Raw genomic sequence first — 21,646 nt, forward strand, 5'->3', positions numbered from 1 at the left:
AAAGTGTAACGTTTTTCTATCAGAAACCAGGCAAGGCTGTAGTAGTAGAAACCTTACACTACTGTAAAACTGAACATTGAACATGCGACGCACATGATAAACGCCATAACAGCAAGATTCATATTTCTGTACCAGCAACGGCTTGGTTCGATACATTGATGATTATACTGTATTGTGCAATACATCATTACAGAAGAAGGCATTGATTCAGTCGGAAAGGTTGGAGTGTTAAAATGTTTTCTTGTTTTCTCTTTCAAGGTCCTGTTATCATTCTCTAGATGATGTGAACTGTGCCAGGAGAGTTTTATTTATTTATTTCTTGCATGCTCTTTTCCCCCACTTTTTGCAATTCCCTCGCCCTCTCTTACTGTGCGCTTTGTTGGACATGTGACGCTGTAAACATTCTAAATCAGGTTATTGTCTGTGTTGAGATCTGCGTATCTGTGTAATTAAAAAGACAGTGAAATATGACGAGTCTCTGAATTTGCTTCTTTTTCCACCGTAGAAGACATTTCTTGTGGTGAAAATCCAGCTTTTAATGTTGTTTGTATGGTGTTTTTAATCTGCTTTAAGACAAAGCATGTGTAAGTTCATAAGTCGACACCATTGCTGAGTATTTCCTCCTTAAAACTGCAGTGAACCAAAGACAGTCTCAAAAACACGCTTTGAAATCGCTGGTGTTTCTGACGTCACAAACTACCTTGTAACCAATCAGATCAACGTGTGATCGTCAACCAGTGGATCTCTGAGCTGAGTGAGTGAGTGGAGGCGGGGCTCATTTGCATATTCATAGAACCGCGAATACTAAATGAGGCGAGGGTGTCGAGTTACAGTCAAGATATTTGAAGGCATGAAGAATTTTTTTTCAAGGAAAAACGTTTAAATATGTAATTGTGGTGATCAAAGATGAAAATGACTTTAAAGGGACAGTTCACCCAAAAATGAAAATTATGTCATCATTTACTCACCCTTATGTTGTTCCAAACCTGTATGAGTTTCTTCTGTCGCACACAAAAGAAGATATTTTGAAGAATGTTGGTTAAGAGAGAGTTTATGGACCCCATTGACTTCCATAGTATGGAAAAGAAAAACACTATGGAAGTCGTCAATGAGGTCCATCAACTGTTTGCTTACAGACATACTTCAAAATATCTTCTTTTGTGTTCAGGGTGAGTAAATGATAACATAATTTTTATTTGTGGGTGAACCATCCCTTTAAAAGCTGGTATGTCAATGAGTTACAGTTGAAACCATTTTTGCAAGTTTATAGACATATCACTTTTAAGTTTTATAAAAGGAGGAATAGGCCTAAACTGATGTCTTGCCATTAACCAGCATTCCTAATCAATAAAACTTATAATGGGAATCTTCTACACATTCCTAGAATTGATTTTACTATATATAGGCATATATTCTTTTTGACTATTTTGACTAAGGTTGTTCTTTAACCTCAATATCTCTAAGGGATTTTTACAGTCAAATATGAAGGTGCATAAATTTGACCTCTTTAATCTGTAAAATCACAAAGATCCAATAAAAGTAGAGTTTTGATAAGGAAGACACAATATCCAATAGTACTTATAAGAAAATGTTTTAGTTTATCCAGCGGATCTTATGTTTGTTTGTTTTTTTCTTAGAGGATTATATTTGTTTCCAGTAGGATTGGCATATTAGAAATTACAAAATCTTGAAAGGATTTTTTTGACGAGTACGTTTAAAAACTCTACATATTTCAGGGAAAAATAATCACACACACACAAAAAACTATTACAATGTATTTTAAACTAAATTAAAGTGCAATCACACCTGTTTCTTCTACACACTCACACATCGGGTTGATTAGTCAGTCAGGTGTGTTAGGTAATAGTTAAGGCTGAAGCGGGAAGCTGTTGGAGCTGATGTTGAAAACCAGCGCGGATTCACCAGGTAAAGTTTCACAAACTAAGGAAGAAATATCTATAGACCTATGTCAATATTGATGACAATAATATGGAATTATAATATCTGCATGTCGTTGTAAACAATATTTAAAAAATCGTTAAATATCACTATTAAGCGAATATAAGAGAGTGTCACATGTGAATATGGCGGATAAAATGGTCAATTATCAGAATCCAGACTGACTGTTATTTCGTCCTTTTATCTCGTTTAAAATGTATCAAAATGGATGCGCCATATGTGCTGTTTCGTATCAAGACAATTTAGTTCATTATATCGCACAATAATCAACTAATACTCTAAAATCGATAGACATGTAGGCCTACACACGCCTACCTTCGTGCAGTTCTTTACTATTTAATTCCTCTTGTTGAAAATCATTCGTCGAAATCGGGAGTTTCCACACAAAGTCGTTGGCAGCAGCGTGGCTTTTTTTAATTGCACGGAACAAATCAATATTAAACGAAATGAAAAACATTTCTTAGTAACATTCCTATAAATAACGTTTCATAAACATTTAGTTTTGTGGTTTTTATTTTGGTGCTTTTCTCTTAAAGGGACAGATCATCCCAAAATTATTTTAGCACTTTATATACGGTTCTAATCCTGTACGAAAATGTTTATTTTCCCTCATTCTTCTTTTGTGGTCCACAGAAAAAAATAAAAATAAGCTTGGTTAAGAGTAAATAAGGAATTTTCTATTTCTACTATAGGCCTACTCTTAAATATAATGGTTGTTGCAAAAGTAATTGCGACTTTTTATCTCGCAATTCTGACTTTTTTTCTCGCAATTGCAAGTTTATATCTCATATTTCTGAGAAAATAAGTCAGAATTGCTAGTTATAAAATCAGAATTGTGAGATGAAAAAGTCGCAATTATCTTTTAAAACGTTCTGTGGTGGAAATAAGCTTCCATATAAGTTTAGTCGTGAGAATAATTTTAAACTACAAAATATCATGCAGTCAAAATTTAAAGTTTAAGGTCATAGAAAAAATTCTAAATTGAAAAGTTTAATAAGCATTTAGTTTTATGTTGTTGTTTTATTTTGGCGCTTTTCTCTTAAAGGGACCGATCACCCCAAAATCATTTTAGGACTTTAGTTTGTTTGAAAATGTTTTCCCTATTCTTCTTTTGTGGTCCACAGAAGGGAAAAAAGCATACGACTTGGTGAAGAGTAAATACGATTTTTTTTTTCTACCATACTCTTAAATATAGCATGTTTCTGCCACAGACTAAAAAAATAAAAAGGTAATTGCGACTTTTACCTCACAGTTCTGAGAAAAGTCAGAATTGTGAGATAAAGTCACAATCATCTTTTAAAATGTTCTTATTCTTCCATATAAATATAGTTCTGCTGTGTAAGAATAATTTTTACCAACAAAAAAGCTAAATTAATTTGAGGTCATAGACGACAAATTCACAAGAATGTGATCCTGCAAGAGAGGTTATGTCATATACCCATGAACAGGTTTTGTGTACTTAAATGGTTGGTTGATCATGATTTGACTCTTCTAACTTTAGTTAGTGTGTAATGTTGCTGTTTGAGCATAAACAACATCTGCAAAGTTACAGCGCTCAAAGTTCAAAGCAAAGGGAGATATTTTCTTTTACAGAAATCGCTTTAAGGACTACAGCAAACGGCTGGTAGAGACTACACAAGCTTCCTCACGGGTTAGTGACGTCACTAACTCTAAAATTTACATAAACCCCGCCTCGCAACAAAGGGCTCTATATGGCTCTGCTAAGAACGAGCTCTTGAAGCTCCGCCCTCTGTGCCGGGAGCAGCGGCTCGTTTGCATTTAAAGAGACACACACAAAACGACACATTTTTGCTCACCCTAAAAAAAGCACAATTTGAACATGCTACAAAAAAAAATTGGGGGTATTTTTAGCTAAAACTTCACACACACACACTCTGGGGACATCAGAGACTTATTTTACATCTTGTGAAAAGGGCATTATACCACCCCTTTAAGGAGCTCTGTTTGTGTGTAAAACGTTGTTCCTTCAGGATCTGGATGCGATTGAAAGTCGTGAGCTGGAGATGGACGAGTCTGACATGCAGTGTGAGGTAGAGCGAGCGTTTCCCTACAGTCCTCAGGCAGGTGAGCTCCAGCTGGCACACACCTGAGCCCATCATCACTGCTCAATGAGGCATGTCCCAGAAGGCCTGTCCTGTAGTCTTATCTAAGGACATCTCTGCTTTCTGTGACAAATGTGGACCCTAGTTCAACACGCCAAAGACACACTTACAGAGTTCCTGGACCGTACTTTGGGAAGTCCATGAAATTTAGACTTAAACGTGATGTGAACTTTGTTCTAGGTCTATATAACAGTGGTTTCTGCATGCGATGTTTGTTTGTTTGTTTCAGTAATGTTCATTTAGTAATGCATATAAAAGTCTGACACGCTTTGTTTCATAGTGAAGTGTTGCACTGATATCATTTACACACGTGAAGCGTCTCAAACTCCATCTCTTTTGTGTTTGTGTTGCTTATAACGTTTATCTGGGAAGCGCAACGTGTGCAGTTTCATTAGATTTAAACAGTAATTTTATAAACATATGCCAACACCGTGAATATCTCAACATCAAAATGTTTCTAAATATGCAAATTGTAGTTTATCGCGATTTCAAAGTAGTTTAATCCCTTCCTCTGAGTTTGCATGTTTTAATGTCCACATGTTCTTGTTCAAGACATTAGTGGCTGTAGCATTTCTATCGTACAGAAGTGGCGGAAGATTACAGATTAAGTCGAGAATTGAATGTTGTTTGGCCAATATTACATAAGGATTGTTTAGGTTGGCGCCCTCTGCAGGCATTTGTTATATGTAATGTACATGCGTTTTTTTTTTTTCTTTTATTTAAATATATTTTCTATATTACATAATGTGTTGTTCAATAAAATCAAATAATTACTTGCTTTTGATACTTTTTGAACCAATTATTATTATTGCCTCATTGTTATATATGCATTTTAAATTATTTTAAAGGCTATTGTTCACTTAGGTCTATTTTTATTACCAAAAAAAAAAAATCTGATTAATCATCAAAATAATCGACTGATTACTGGATTGCCCAAATAATTATTAGTGACAGCCCTAGATTAGTTAGAGCATTTTAAAATGCACGGTTCATTCCGATACTAAAAATAGTGTCTCTGGTTACTGAACATAACCTTGATTCCCTGAGATGAGATGAGGGGTGAGACATTTGGTCTTCTGACTCTATATATATGACACAGCAACTGTTTATGTGCCCTATAGCGTCAGAAGATGCAAATATTGAGTGAACTGAAATCGAAAAGGGATTGCCTCGTTCTCGTGAACCCAATATCATGTATCGTTTCATCTCGTGAGTTAAGTGTATCGTCTAATAAACAACAAACAGTTGAGAAACACTGCTATATAACATGTACAGCCCCAAAAAAAGAGTGTATTCTGTCTGTTATCATGCCGTCCTCCAGTGGCGAAAAACATTCGCTTGGCTGATTAATGAAACTGTGAATTATGTAGGGCGGACCAGGGCTAGTTTTCTTCATTTTAAACTCTAATGGATTTCTCAGATGTTAGTTTTCTGTCTGAACGCATACCTTGAAGTCTTGACTGAAAGCTATTAGGGATGCACCGATATGAAAATTTTGCCCAATAACCGATAATTCTTTATATCTGAAAGCCGATAACCGATATATCGGCTGATAAATCTCTAAATCCAAATTTTTATATAATTTTTGAGAGCCTGATTACAAAAACAAGTCTGATCATTAAAAGCCACGTCCCAAGCACACAATTATAATGTTGTTCTTATAATTTTATGTAGCCCATATGACATTTTAAAGTGATTACAATCATATTTCAAGCAATTCAAAACCATGTTAAACAGTGCACATCTGAAGTGTCTCAGCTGAAGGAAATCCACTATTTATCAGCTTTAAAGTATCGGCCAAATTTTCTTATCGGCCGATAATGATATTAAAAATGAACATAATATCGGCCGTGGCCGATATATCAGGCGTCCCTAAAAGCTACTGAACACTTCCAACATCAAAAACCAGGAATAAAAGATACAGTTCGATTAACACGCAATGATCGGCGTGGTTGTTGGTCAGTGATTTGAGAATACAAAAAAAAAAAAAAAATGTAAGAGTTAACAAAAAAATCTACCAATTGTTTATGTCTGCAAAAATTATAATTAATGTGAAGATCATTTCACCCAAATATCTGTTTGAGAATATTAAAACAAATATTCAGTGTTTCTTTCAGCACCATTTTTAAACTAGTGTTTTAAACCAACATGGATATCCAGTGTGTTTGTACAATTGGACTTTTGTCTTTTTAAACCTACTAAATTATATGGCCTAAATATAGCGCTAGCCACGGACTTTACTTTCATGTTTCAACTTAAATGAAGGTCATTATTTAAAATGCAACATTAATATTTTATATGATTCTAATTAACTTTTATAATCTTGCCCTCCTCAGGATTGTTCTTCAATATGACCCATGAAGAGAGAATAGATTCTGATAGGAGATCCATCTATGTGGGAAATGTAAGATGCTTAGATAATTCTACAGATAATGTATTTTAATCACGTTTGCAGTGTGTGTTTATGCAGTATTGTTTGACTTACAGGTGGATTATGGCGCAACCGCCGACGAATTGGAGATGTACTTTAATGGCTGTGGCCACGTAAACCGAGTTACAATCCCGTATAATAGATTCACAGGCCATCCAAAAGGGTGTGTGTCCTTCTGGCTGCAAAACAAATGATATTTTCACATCCAGCATGTTTTATGAGTGTTTTATGAGTGTGTTTTCCCTGTAGTTTCGCCTACATTGAGTTCTCAGAGAGGGAGTCGGTGAGGACCGCCATGACTTTAGATGAAACCCTGTTCAGAGGGCGTGTCATTAAGGTGAGATGGAAATGCAGTACATGATGGGAATGAGGCTGCGTTCACACCACAGTTATAATTTTTTTTAATCTAATATTTTGCCTTTATTAGCACCCATTGTATCCATTAGTGTTGTTTTTCTTATTCTTCCGCTCTTGAGCCTATGGAAACCTGTAGAACCGTATGGTAAAAAGTTGTGAAATTTGGCACACATGTATAACACAGTCGGAAGATTAACCACAGCCAATTTGGAGCATCTACCTCTCTAGCGCCACCAACTGTCCAAAGTTGCACTCATGCTTATGCTAATAACTTCTGAACTGTAAGGGCTAGAAACAAAATAATTTCCCCCTTCTGGTTCCTTTGTTGAAAATTCAACCAGATCATCTTCTGACTTCTTGAATAATGCGTGAACCATTAGCTGAGAATTCCTGCACTGTTTTGGCACAGTGCCACCTAGTGGCCAGGGGGGTATGAAAATGTCTATTTTTGGTGAACATTTTGGCCAAAAATCAGAAAATAAATAAATAAAAACTGGTATGTTTAGATTCAGTGTAGCATGCAGAGTCGAATGATACCTAATTTTCCCATATTGCTCATCTTGGCCGTCAGCCATTTAGAATTTTGTCAAAAAATGCTATTTTACAGGAACACATTGGTGTATTGTTACAAAAAAGTTTCTCCAGCACCATGCCACCATAATGAATTGTAATTTGCCTATTGGCAATAATGAAACTGGTCTTGATAGATTCCTTGGGTCATGCTGAGAACATAGAAACCAATTTTGCCATAATCGGACGAATTTTCAATCTGACGTTTTTTTTTCTTTTTTTTCTTCTTTTAAAAACCTATATTTTCAAACTCCTCCTAGAACGTTTATCCAATTTTCACCAAATTCGAGTCCAATCGTCTTAAGACAATGTCGGCAAGAAGTTATGGATTTTCGTGATGATCACAAAAATTCAATTTGGTCACAGCGCCACCTATTGGTCAAAAGTGATATGCAATTAAATCATAACTAGTGATTCTAATCATTATTTTTCAGCCCTTTTGACTAAAATCACCTTAATTTCTTGAATTACTCGTTGCTGTTGGTCTGATGCTCCCTGCCAAGCTTAGCTCCTCTTTTTGCCTATTTCTAGGGTTCTTGGCCCTTTATTTGCTGCCTGCAGCTATATAATTTTTATTTATTTTTTCTCCCAATAGACATGTTCTGGTAGGCTGTTGCATGTGGTCAAGTTTACAATTGCCTGTCCAATATGGGCCACATTTTAATGATGTTAACAATCTCACAACAAAGCTGAAAATCAGAATTGGGCACTTTTATCTTGTGGTGTAAATGAAGCCATAGTGTCTGCAGTGTCAGTTTCCTTGCAATAAATCTGTTTTTGTTTATGAAATACAAATCTGTGACAGAAAGCCTTTTAATTTCAAACTCTGTGCACTAGGTATTGCCAAAAAGAACAAACATTCCCGGTTTCAGGACTACAGATACGTACTTGCGTGGAGGCTGGTCCCGGGGACGGGGATCCCGTGCCTCGAGATTTTACCCTTTCAGAGGCTGCCACTTCATTAGGTCAGTTCAGCCAATACATAACCGTACCTCACATGATCTGGACCTTTAATTGTTTCAGATTTCCACAGTGGTCCGTGGCCTTGCACTCTTCATATATGCTTATTCTCTAACTGTAATGGAATTACCAGATATTAAAATATCCACATACTGAAAAATGTCCATAATCCTTTCAGATTTGTGAAGCCTAAAAAACTAATGCAAGTGATCATACTTGGCTTTCTTTAATGATGTTATAAAAATTGTACTTTTTGTTTTAGGGAAAATGGAAGAGCTCGTCCATGGGTTGATTCTTTTTGATATTCATTTTTGATTTTTCTGTTATCTTCAAAGCACTTCTTGGTGCTAATTAAAGTACATTCTGCATGAAGGGAGTTCAGTTTAGTATTATTATGGTTATTTTGTGTGTGTGTGTATCTTGTATGACACTCCAGAAAGCGAAGACTTGATTTCTGTTGAGGGGTTACTATTTTATTTACATTTTATAGGATTTCTTTAAAATACCATGCCTGTGAGAGGCCGAAAAGCCTTGTGAATTTCAGTACTTTTTTCTATTTTTGCTTTTTTCAGTGCTTTAGACTTGAGCAAAATCACTGTAAATAAAAACAATATCATCACGAGTCATTTTATTAAACACAAATTCTTTCTTTATTTTCACCAAACAAACAAACACACAATGAACACTATATATGTAAATATGTATATACAGTTGTAAAGAGAGGAGATCAGCTGGCCTGCACCATCATAGCTGAAACTATACTGTCAAAAGCCCTGAGGAGAGAGAGAAATATTATATTAGTGTATCAGTAGCTGGTCACACCAAAAAAATACTCAATGTATGTATTCAAAGGAACTTACTTTGATTGAATTGGATCACCGGGATTGTAGAATGGGTTACACATTACATCAGTGAAGGAGTTGTGCAACTTTCTGAACATCTGAGGAAAGAAAGAAAGCTCTTAACTCATTACACACTTTTTTTTTTTTTTTGCAAAATTTACACTGTACACCCATGCAACTCACACTTCTAATTTCGTTGTCCCTCAGAGATGCGTTGGAAGAATCGACGACAATCACAAACTTCACCTTGGAGTTTGTCACGTAACCATATCTGTAATTCTCGTTCAGATAATGTCTGGATGAACATGTTGTGCATTAGAAAGAAGCCCGTCTTAGAGGGAAAGTTCACCCAAAAATGAAGATTCTTGTCATTTACTTTGCATCATGTTGTTTTACATGTGTGTGCATTTCTTCCGTCTGTGGAGCACAAAATAAGATATTTTGGATAATGTTCTAAACTAAAAAGCTTGGGTGATCAATGATAAATTTATCTTCCACCGTTTTGAATTTTTTTTATTTTTGGGTGAACTATCCCTTTAAGGATTCGTGGTCAACTGTGTGTCTGTGTATAAAATTATGTAATTTAATGATAGCAAATCACAAGCTGTATGTAGATATAGAATACCGGCACAATTTTCACTTATTGCGATAATATTAAAAATATAAGATCATATAATCCATCTTATCACTGTTAGTTGCAATGAAATTAAAATAGACAATTCTTCAACTAGTAAAGTAATGCATGACTTTATGCATTTAATCTCACTTTATTAAGCAATGTCTTTGCTGCTGACCTTAAATGATCCAATTCAACCATACTAATAAGCAAAAATTACTTAAGATATCATTTTGTTATTATTTAGTTTTTATTGACGAAGTGTTAAACGTTCTTCTCCTGCGATCCAGAACAGCAGAAAATAACGCAACGTTACATATTTTCTATAAAAAGTAACTAAGTACCGTAATTAGTTACTTTTTTAGGCAGTAACGCATTACTTCTAAAAGTAACTTTTGCTGATACTGCATCACAATGAGGAAGAAAAGACGATCACAACTTCCGTTTCGTTTAAGGATACACTTTGTAGTCCTCTGTTGGATACAGGAGCCCGAGGTAAAGCTCCCGCTGGTCGGCCAAGGCTTTTCCCACACCGGAGATCTTCTCCTCCACCACGTCCAGGGAAGTGTGCACTGTGTAGTGGAACTTGAGTTCTCCCTGTGTAGGAACACTCCGAATGTACAGCGGATAGTTCTGCAGAGATCAACGTAACATCCATTTCAGCATGCACTTAGAAGATATTGTGCATTATTTAACATTGTAACTTGAGTTACGTAATCAGATTACCTTTTTTTTTTAAAGTAACATACTACTTTATGTATTTAATCTCACTTTATTAACCGTTGTCCTTGCTTGGAGGCAGGTTTGCTATTACAGGGAACAACCATTTCAGCATGCACTTAGAAATTATTGTGCATTATTTAACATTGTAACTTGAGTTACGTAATTAGATTACATGAAAAAGTTATGTAACGTTATGCATTTAATCTCACTTGATTAATGTCCTCGCTAGAGGCAGGTTTGCTATTACAGGGAACAAACATTTCAACATGCAATTAGAAATTATTGTGCATGATTTAACATTGTAACTTGAGTTATGCAATCAGATTACTTTTTTTCAAGTAACTAGTAACGTATTATTTAATCTAACTTTATTAACAAATGTCCTTGCATAGAGGCAGGTTCAGCATGCACTTAGAAATTATTGTGTGTTATTTTAGCAATAAGCATAAACTAACATCAGTCACTAACTCTTGCCTATTGCAAATGGACAGATGAAGATCATTTCTTACAGAGCTGTGTTTGAGATCTGCCTCTCTGTAGTCAATACAAGAAAGCTAATAAAATAAAGCCAAAACCATTATTCATGTCCTTGCATTTATTAATTCACGTAATGAGCAGTTTGATCAGCTAATCATCAGTTTTAAAATATTATGGCTGATCAGGTGAGGAGGGATGTACTTTTGCTGGACCCATAAAGATTTGGCAAAATAAGACGATATAAAGTTGTTGTTTGTTAACTTTAAAACTCTTCCTATATGTGAGGCGGGAGGCCATTATTAATTAAAGTAGGCTACATTTGATTTAATCTATACAGTCGTACTCACCCCACCTACTGTACAACCTAACATCACTCGATAAACACTCATTTACACAGTTCAGGAGAAGTTGTAGAGTTAAACTACTTCAATTTGTTACACACAAATGTTCAATATTAAAGTTTGAGATGCAAACACTCTGACTTACAAACGCTGAAACAAACACACTCCAGTCTCACATGAAACAAACAATGCAGGGTTATCAACAAACTCGGTTTATTGCACTTTACACCTACACTGTACTTGAGCCATTTCAATGCGTTCATGTTAAATTTTAAACAAAACATACACGTAAATATATTTGAACGCATATGAATGTAACTAAGCAGCCGCGATTGCGACACATATCAATAACTCTTCGCATTAATTCATCAAATCTGATTAATCTAGCGAGTCAAATGTATTCAAACATTACCCATACATGCTTTGATGTATCTTAAAGATATAAAATGTTTTTATTTACCTCCTTCGCGATGACTGCTATGCACACCGCCATGATAATGACGCCACAGACTCCGGTCACGTGACACGCAAGACTAAGAGTCACATGACTCGCAGTTCCACACTTTGCAGTGTAGAATGTTTAGGACGCTTAAAAGTTCCGCTTCCTGAAAAAAAATTAGCATGTGATTCACCTAAAAGTTGTTTACAATCCCGCCATTAATCAAGAGAAGAAGAAGAATTAGCATGTGATTTAAGATTTGAAGGAAAGTTACAATGTGTCTTCAGGCTGTCATCTGTGTGTTATGGACAGCATGTGTGTGTCAGACTGCAGGAAACCAGCATGATCCAAATATCATCATCATGCTTATGGATGATGTAAGTCCTTTATGGGTCTTTCGTTAGAGGTTTGACTGACCAACTCAGACACTCTGAAATCTACATTGTTTGTGTTTATATAGTGTGCAGGTCAATAGTAGCCTACGAGTAATAGCCTATTTGTGCAACATATATTTGATCTGTGAAATACATTTGAGTTGTTTCGATGTTTATTTGTTTTTAGGCGCGTTCACTCGTAATTACAACTTGTACGCTCGAATTTCCCAAACTGTACCACGTGACCGCTGCAGAGTCAATGTGTGAACACGTATTCTATTTTTTTGTTGTTGTATATATTACAATGTGTCTCGAAATATGCAGTGTTGATCACAATATTCCAAATATATTATATTATGAATTTAATCTGTTCTTTAATGTCTTTTCATTCACATTGAGAAGTGCAATCACACATCAACACATTATACATTAGGCATAAGCAAAGAGTTTTATGATCCAAACATCATCATCATCATGCTGATTTATAATGAATATTTGTATATGTATCAAATATTTTTGCCAAGGCTGTCATACAAAGAAATTAGGAACACATGATGCAAAAACAGAGAGAACCAATTAAATATTAATAACTGATTATGTTTGCTTTTTCCCGTGAGCTTTTTGTTTTTCCCCCTGCATATTATTTTTGCATATTAAAATAAAACCTGTAGCTGTAGTTTTTGCTTTTTTTGTAAAACTCATCTTTAATCACCAAAATTACATTTTTAAAAGTTTTTTCCTTGAAAAAAAAAACTTCATGCCTTAAAAAATCTTGAATGTAACTCGACACCCTTGCCTCATTTAGTATGCACGGTTCTATGAATATGCAAATTAGCCCCGCCTCCACTCACTCGCTCAGCTCAGAGATCCATTCGTTGACGATCACACGTTGATCTGATTGGTTACAAGGTAGTTTGTGACGTCAGAAACACCAGCGATTTCAAAGCGTGTTTTTGAGACTGTCTTTGGTTCACTGCAGTTTTAAGGAGGAAATACTCAGCAATGGTGTCGACTTATGAACTTACACATGCTTTGTCTTAAAGCAGATTAAAAACACCACATAGACACATAAACAACATTAAAAGCTGGATTTTCACCACAATATTAAATAGTTTCCTCATATTTTGATGGTTTAATCAAACTTTTAGTCTATCTATCTATCTATCTATCTATCTATCTATCTATCTATCTATCTATCTATCTATCTATCTATCTATCTATCTATCTATCTATCTATCTATAGTCAACATTTGAAGTGGATCCAAACCTTTCATCAAAGTTCTACATGAATTTTGAACAATACCCGTTCTTGTCTTAGGACAACTTTGATGAACTTTTTTGATCCAGTTCAAATGTTGCCTACTATATATATTTACCATGAATTGTATGCTGATGCTCAGTGTGTGTGTGTGTGTGTGTGTGCGTGTGTGTGCAGATGGGATGGGGTGATTTGGGAGTGTTCGGGGAGCCGTCCAGGGAAACCCCGAGCTTGGATTTGATGGCCGCTCAGGGAATGCTGTTCCCGAACTTCTACGCTGCAAACCCTCTGTGTTCCCCCTGTACGTCTTCATCCAGTTCAGTTCAAAACTGCTTTATTCACATTACTGTAAATAATACAACATTGCCAAAGCTTGGGATAAACAGAATAATAATTTAAAAAACAAAACATTAAAATAATAGAAGAAAATATTATAACATAACTCAAATAGTTACTTAATAGTTATATAACATAACTTAGAAAGTTGGTTTATTTGATGTGCTCCTTTATCTCTCCATCAAACACTTTAAACTGGCTTATTATCGCTTATTCATTTATATCAGGTTATCATCCTGGAAATAAGTGTAGGTATTTATTTTGCTATTCCAAGCAAACAATAAAGTAAATAAAGTCATGTTAGTTATTTAATTGAAGTGCTGTAGCCACAAAATAAAACATTGTAAAAGGTAATTGCGACTTTTTATCTCCTAATTGCGAGTTTTGTGAGTTATAAAGTCAGAATTGCGTGATATAAAATCAGAATTGTGAGATATAAACTCGCAATTGTGCATTATAAAGTGTGTTATACGAGAAATAAACGTGCAATTCTGATTTTTTTTCTTGCAATTGCAACTCTATATCACATTGATATAAATAAAATATCAACTTTTTTAAATGTCTATTTGATGCTTTTCTCGTTTAACACAAGAATGACTTTACATGATCTCTCAGCCAGATTAGATGCGTGATTAAACTGCAATTTTAAATCTTTAATCACTTGACAGCCCTACAAATAATATATGAAGCATTCATTATACAGTAGATCCTAAAAAATATCAATGCATTTCTTTTTTTCTTAAGAAATTAATTATTTTTTTACATATTTTGTTCACAGTGACATGTTGAATATATTATTTAAATTGAGAGGCTAACAATATGTAATTAGTATTACAATGCAATTGCAAATATTTGACTGTTTATTATAAATTTTTTCATCCACTATTCTTCATGCGTTTTAATTCCACGTGAGAACACGAGACGTGTGCGGCCGCATGATAGTGAGAGCACAACTTATTATGCTAATATGGATAATACACCGGCAGTTCTGAAATATGCTAATTATGCATAATTTGGGAAATTTGAATGGACTTGCTATGCAGAGCAGATCTTCTTTTAGTCCTCTTTTCAATTCTAATTAATTTTTAAGCAAATAAGGCTTAATCAATTGTTAATCTCACACGTGTGAGATGAAGGAGCCTGGAGCACTCGTCGTACCTGCCGTCGTTATAGAGCTTTTGCTTCAGAAGCTTAATTAGTATTTTAATCACAAAGTAGATAGAGGAGAACTTCCTAATCCTCATATCCAGGGTGAGCTCTCTCGTGTCCAACGCCTCTTTTCTTTCTCTCTCTCTCTTTGAAATCAAGTCTTAAATACCATACGATTTATATTCCAGGGAATACAGTACGTGTTGTGGACGAGCATATTCATCTTTGATTTGATTTTTACACTTGTTCCTAAAGAGCAAGCAAGAGTTTGCAGTAGTACAGTGCAATAACGTTTTAGTTTAGTTCGCTCTTGCAAAACAAAAGTTTATATAGGAGTTGCACCATTTTATACAAGTACAGGTATGTGTTTTGTATCATAGGGGTGTCACAATATGTCATGTTATGATATATCGCAATACAAAAATGCAACAATATGTATAGTGGATAGTTCACGCAAAAATAAAATTTCTGTGTGAGGAAAAAATTCCAGTTTTCAGAGTTTTAGTGTCAGTACTACATTAAACTGCTATATATAATGTTGAATATAATGTATAATAAAGCAATGGGGGAATATTTGTGGGTCCTGATAATGCCAGATGTCTTGTTACCAGTATAAAGTGGCCTACATTATATTAAATATATCTAGTCAGTGAAAGAGTGCAAGCATATTCGTCTAAAATAATTCAGTATTTTCAGCTTCAGAATCATGAATATTGTTATTCTGGTGTCTCTATTGTCCTGTGCTTTGGGTTTCCAGCACCAAGTCCAAGCCTATTCATTTACACACACACAATGTAATACCAAATTTAACATTTTAATCATATGTTAACCTTTTAACATATGTCTTGGAGTATCGCAATAATATCGTATCGTGAGTTCAGTATCGTGATATGTATCAAGTCGTGACATGAGGGTATTGATACACTCCTAATCTTTGATGTTTATAATTGTGTAATCTGCATAATCTGTGTGTTTTACTCCACAGCCAGGGCTTCTCTGCTTACTGGAAGACTTCCGGTGCGTAATGGATTCTACACCACCAATGCTCATGCTAGGAATGGTACGATCGGAAAACATTTGCTCCTTCCCTGTTTTCAGCAGTGTTGTGTGTGATTATTTACAAGTAACTTGAGTTATGTAATCAGATTTTGCGTTACTTATTTTCCACTCTTACCAGCTGCAGAAAGTGGTTTCCATCAGCCAACATACCCAAATAATCTAATCTGTTCTCTTTTTGGACCAGTTTGGCATGTGATCCCACATTAAGACCACTTACCTTCAGTGTTGGGGAAAGTTACTTTGAAAAGTAATGCATTACAATATTGCGTTACTCCCTTAAAAAGTAACTAATTGCGTTGCTTAGTTACTTTTTTAGAAAAGTAATGAGTTACGTTACTTTTGCGTAATCAGATTACTTTTTCAAGTAATTAGTAAAGTAACGCATTACTTTTAAAATTTACAACAAAATATCTGAGTGACTTTTTCAAATAAGTAACGCAAGATAAACTGATAACCAGTGTTGGGGAAAGTTACTTTGAAAAGTAATGCATTACAATATTGCATTACTCCCTTAAAAAGTAACTAATTGCGTTACTTAGTTACTTTTTTAGAAAAGTAATTAGTTACGTTGCTTTTGGGTTCCTTTTTTCACACACACACACTCACACACACACACACACACACACACACACACACACACGCCTCTGTAATTCGATTTCTCGCAAAATATGGACAAGAGAGCTGTCAGTCAATAAATGGGAAAACTAAGTAACTCCTCTTACGACTTTATAGCGCACTCCTACAATCAGTGTCGGGGGTAATGCATGTTATGTAATCAGATTGCTTTTTTGAAGTAGTCTGATTACATATACTAAATATCTGAGTTTTTTAAATAAGTAACTCTTTGTTTTCCCATTTAACTGACACCACTTCAGTTGATAGGTGATATTCTGATCATATTTTTTTCCCAAGCACATTTTGCCAATTCCAAACCACATTAATCTTAATAACTACTATTATTTAGGTATTTTAATAATTTATAAGTGATATATAATTGTTGTAATTGGGCTGGAAGTGAAAAACTGCGTATATTCAGGTGTGCATAATTATTAAGCAGGTTTTCTTTTACAGGTAAAATGGGCCAAAAAAAGAGAAAAGTCAAAAATGATTAAATGCTAGGAGAAGGATGCAATGCTAATGCTAATGGGTTGGGAAAAGGGAGAAGAATTCGGAAGAGTTGGGAAAAAGGCGGATTAGATCCTGTTATCAGACAGGTTTCTTTTGTAATTTTGTCTGGTTACTGTAAATAGCCTCTGCCTATTTGCATTTGGTGTTAAATATAAAGTGCACTTTAGTGTTATAAGACAAGCAAGCAAGCCAAGCCCAGGTGAGAAAAAGTAACACAGTATTGTATAAAGTAACGAAATGCATTGTCTCTCCCACAGCATACACACCTCAGGAGATAGTGGGGGGAATATCTCAGGACGAGATCCTGCTTCCAGAACTGCTGAAAAAGAAAGATTATGTCAGCAAGATCGTTGGAAAGTGGTGAGATTCCCTGCAGAATAATGATATGGGATATGATAGAATATGATGAAGGAAAGTGAAACGTTTCAGACAGTATGATGCATTTTCAATTCCAGAAAAAGCTTCTATCTTCGGAGAATTTCATATCGTAATTTAATTTAATTTGTGCTAGTTTTATGTAAAAATCAGACTATCAGTATCAGCATATTTTGGCGGATAAATTCAGTACTGGTGGATGCCGCTCAAAAGTTGTAGATCGGTAAGATTTTTTTATGTTTTTAAAAAGAAGTCTCTTCTGCTCACCAAGGCTGCATTTATTAGATCCAAAAAATACAGCAAAACTAATATTGTGAAGTATTATTACAATTTAAAATAGCTTTTTCTTTGTGAATATATTGTAAAATGTAATTTATTTCTGTGATCAAAGCTGAATGTTCAGCATCATTACTCCAGTCTTTAGTGTCACATGATCCTTCAGAAATCATTCTGATATGATGATTTGATGCTCAACAAACATTTATGATTATTATCAGTGTTGAAAACTGTTTTTTTGTTGTTGTTTTTTTAGGATTCTTGGTGAATATGAAGTTAAAAAGAGCAGCATTTATCTAAAAATAGGACCTTTTGTAACATTATAAAATGTCTTTTCTGTCTATTCTAATCAATTTTATGTGTCCTTGCTGAATAAAAATATTAATTTCTTGTGTTATTGTAAAATTCTTACTGACTCCACACTTTTGAACGGTTGTGTATAATGTTTTAAAAGCTTTCAGTTTCAGATAAATGCTGCTCTTTTGAACTTTATTCATCAAAGAATCCTGAAAATAATTGTCTGCACAGTGTACACACTCCATATTGCATAGGCATTTACTTTTGAACATACCTGCCGTCTTTATAAGAGTTTTTCATCTTTATCTCCTAACTCAGGCACCTTGGGCACAGGACTCAATACTTGCCTCTGAAGCGTGGCTTTGACGAATGGTTTGGTGCCCCAAACTGCCATTTCGGCCCCTACAATGACAGTCTTCGTCCCAATATACCCGTCTACAACAACTCTGAAATGAAGGGAAGGTGAGGTACAAACATAATGCTTTCTAAGAACACCTCAGAAAACCGCATAGCAACATGCTGTAAATCATGGCCAATATATCGGTTATCGGCTTTTTAAATATAAAGAATTATCGGTTATCAGCATCTGCTATCGGTTTACCAGACAATATATCGGCTTTTTAAATATAAAGAATTGTCGGTTATCAGTATCTGATATAGGTTTTATCGGACAATATATCGGTTATCAGCTTTTTAAATATAAAGAATTATCGGTTATCAGTATCTGCTATAGGTTTATCAGCCAATATATCGGTTATCGGCCTTTTAAATATGAAGAATTATCGGTTATCGGTATCTGCTATAGGTTTATCAGCCAATATATCGGTTATCTGCCTTTTAAATATGAAGAATTATCGGTTATCAGTATCTGCTATAGGTTTATCAGCCAATATATCGGTTATCGGCCTTTTAAATATGAAGAATTATCGGTTGTCAGTATCTGCTATAGGTTTATCAGCCAATATATCGATTATCGGCTTTTTAAATATGAAGAATTATCGGTTATTGGTATCTGCTATAGGTTTATCAGCCAATATATCGGTTATCGGCCTTTTAAATATGAAGAATTGTCGGTTATTGGTATCTGCTATAGGTTTATCAACTAATATCGGTTATCAATATTGGCCAAAATTTTCCTATCAGTGCATCCCTACTTTATATTTTGTCAAATTGACCATTATGTCACTTTGTTACTTGAATGTTTGAATGTTACTTTTAATAGCAATGCGTTACAATATTGTGTTACTCCCTAAAAAACAACTAATTGCATTACCTAGTTTGTGCTATTTTGTTCTCACCTGGGCAAACAACCCCCCAATACAGTTTTATTTTTGGCAAATGTAAAAAGCCCTCATCACTATGACATCTGTACGTGCAAGAGAGGTAATTGAAGGGAACGGTTGGATGGTACTCACTGCTGGCCATGGTGGTCTAACTGGACAGGCTGGAAGAAGATTTTTAAAGTTGATGATCGCGTTATTACATATGCATCTGCTTACATATGCAATCGCTGGTTTCTGTTTTTTCCTCGCCTGTGTTTTGATCAGGAGATTCAGTACTCTTTCTGAAGATGCGTAATAGCGGCCCCTACCGTATAACAGTGAATATGCGGAAAGCCGGAAAAATTCCGTCAATGGCAGGGATGGAGTTGAAAATCAAGCACCTATAAAAGTAGCCCAAAAAAACTCTTTCGTTTTTTCAAAGTAGCCCAATTGTGTGTGAAAATCACCACCCTGGCAACACTGAGCATCATTAACATTTTCTTCAGAAGTGTAAAAATCTTGAATTGCTTCACATGAATGCATTTGTTTGGTGAAGTGAATTTCCCTTTTCCTCTTTTTGTACTAGCTGCAATTTAGCATCTCATTTTCTGCCTATTTGTTCCTTCCAAAACACCCATACTGTTTGTGCATTCTGGGTCATTGGCTCTGGCGAGAGGGCTAGTTTTGCGCTTAGCGGTGGGTTTAATCAGCGTGGCGTGTTTGAGCCTGGTCAGACAAACACACACGTGTACACCCAAGAGATGGCGGGTTGCGTTAGCGGTGTGTAAGGACACCTGGAACAGCCGGAGCATAAGAGAGTCCACGCCTCAGCTCCTTCTCACAACGCGTGTGTCTTCTGAGACACAATCTCGCAATTTACCTCTTCAAATTCACTTCCTAATCACACCCTGGTGCAGCACTTGGTTTAGGAAGCTTGTCATTTGGAACAAGAGCTCATATGGTTCTGAAATGAGTTTGTGGTGATGGTCTCATTAGATCTGCAGGAAGCAGAACGTTTAGATGATCTGTGTGTTTTGCAGGTATTACGAAGAGTTTGAGATTAATGTGAAAACAGGGGAATCCAACATCACCCAAATCTATCTGGAGGTGAGTTTTCCTGTTCATTGGCTCGATTAATGTTTATTTGTGCGGATCAGTCTTGGACAGATGCACTGTGGGATGTGCCTGATGTTGGTTTTGATTCTATCTGTCTCCAGGAAGGCTTGGACTTTATCTCTCGGCAAGCCACGGCCCAGCGGCCCTTCTTTCTCTACTGGGCTCCAGATGCAACTCACGCGCCTGTTTACGCCTCAAAACACTTCCTTGGAAAGAGTCAGAGGGGGCGGTAAGTAGGGCTGCACAATATGTGACCCTGGACCACAAAACCAGTCATAAGTTGCACGGGTATATTTGTGGCAATAGCCAACAATACATTGTATGGTTCAAATTTTTCTTTTATGCCAAAAATCATTAGGATATTAAGTAAAGATCATGATCCATGAAGATGTTTTGTAAATTTCCTACTGTAAATATATAAAACATTTATATATGTGAGTGAATGCAGCAAAATCGGCAAAAAAAAATGTGCACCCTCAGATTCCAGATTTTCAAATATTGTCCTATCCTAACAAACCATACATTAATGGAAAGCTTATTTATTCAGACCCATGAAATAAATGACCAAAATGTATCGTGATATGCATATCAATAACTGGAGTCATGAACAAAAGACGAAGAGAAAATCACTCGCTGCTCTCGGCTGAATAACTTTTGTAGATTTAATAAGAATCAGGATATATTTAATTCATACAGTGAAAACTAAGCAGTGTTTTATTATTACATTTGATTATTGAGTTTGTGTTGTTAAATAACCCTAATGTAGGATAACCTGAACCCCTGAACCCCGAGGTTTACACTGATGTTAAAATAACACTTCTTATATACAGTAAAACACTGATGTTCACTGGCAGAAGCTGGAGGGATGTTTTCTCATCACTAAAAGAATGTGAAACACGTATGTAGGTTATACATTTTAAATGTATTTTAAAGCTAGTTTAAGTTTATTTTACTCACTTTAAGCATTATCGTATAGCATATCGAATATCGCATTATTTAATAAGTTATCGCATTTTTCTTCAATATCGTGCAGCCCTAGCGGTAAGTGAGTTAAAATATTAAAACTGCACGGTATAACTCATTTTGCATGTTTGTGATATGCACATGAATGATACTTCAAATAATATGGTTTGGATAGAAAAGGTGTGCTATTACTTTACACTACTGGTCAAAAGTTT

General features: G+C 35.3%; 3 protein-coding genes across 4 annotated transcripts in view; 2 read left to right on the top strand and 1 right to left on the bottom strand.

Moving 5' to 3' along the window:
* The first annotated feature begins 1,831 nt into the window (after positions 1-1,831).
* On the top strand, positions 1,832-8,772 carry pabpn1l (PABPN1 like, cytoplasmic). Of its 2 annotated transcripts, XM_084405093.1 has the most exons (8): positions 1,872-1,926; positions 3,553-3,610; positions 3,951-4,044; positions 6,419-6,486; positions 6,570-6,676; positions 6,763-6,850; positions 8,278-8,405; positions 8,663-8,772. In XM_084405093.1, the coding sequence occupies exons 3-8, from the start codon at positions 3,984-3,986 to the stop codon at positions 8,700-8,702; spliced, it is 492 nt and encodes a 163-aa protein (XP_084261219.1). In that variant the 5' UTR covers positions 1,872-1,926; positions 3,553-3,610; positions 3,951-3,983; the 3' UTR covers positions 8,703-8,772. The 2 variants fall into 2 exon arrangements, with proteins under 2 accessions (XP_084261218.1, XP_084261219.1); XM_084405092.1 differs by lacking the exon at positions 3,553-3,610 and having other exon boundaries at positions 1,832-1,926.
* A 241-nt stretch (positions 8,773-9,013) lies between these two features.
* Positions 9,014-11,955, bottom strand: trappc2l (trafficking protein particle complex subunit 2L). Its single transcript, XM_084405094.1, has 5 exons — positions 11,860-11,955; positions 10,319-10,491; positions 9,426-9,513; positions 9,261-9,340; positions 9,014-9,173 (listed from the first exon to the last, which is right to left on the bottom strand). Exons 1-5 carry the CDS (start codon positions 11,890-11,892, stop codon positions 9,128-9,130), a joined length of 420 nt encoding a protein of 139 aa, XP_084261220.1. The 5' UTR covers positions 11,893-11,955; the 3' UTR covers positions 9,014-9,127.
* A 3-nt stretch (positions 11,956-11,958) lies between these two features.
* galns (galactosamine (N-acetyl)-6-sulfatase) overlaps positions 11,959-21,646 on the top strand; it is a 48,083-nt gene continuing 38,395 nt past the window's right edge. The window contains exons 1-7 of the mRNA XM_084405091.1: positions 11,959-12,215; positions 13,648-13,771; positions 15,941-16,015; positions 17,400-17,502; positions 18,409-18,552; positions 20,393-20,459; positions 20,570-20,697. Coding sequence (XP_084261217.1) covers positions 12,114-12,215; positions 13,648-13,771; positions 15,941-16,015; positions 17,400-17,502; positions 18,409-18,552; positions 20,393-20,459; positions 20,570-20,697 — 743 coding nt within the window. The 5' untranslated portion in view covers positions 11,959-12,113. The remainder of the gene's footprint in view (positions 12,216-13,647; positions 13,772-15,940; positions 16,016-17,399; positions 17,503-18,408; positions 18,553-20,392; positions 20,460-20,569; positions 20,698-21,646) is intronic.

Source organism: Rutilus rutilus, assembly GCF_951802725.1.
Source record: "Rutilus rutilus genome assembly, chromosome: 3".
Taxonomy (NCBI): Eukaryota; Metazoa; Chordata; class Actinopteri; order Cypriniformes; family Leuciscidae; genus Rutilus; species Rutilus rutilus.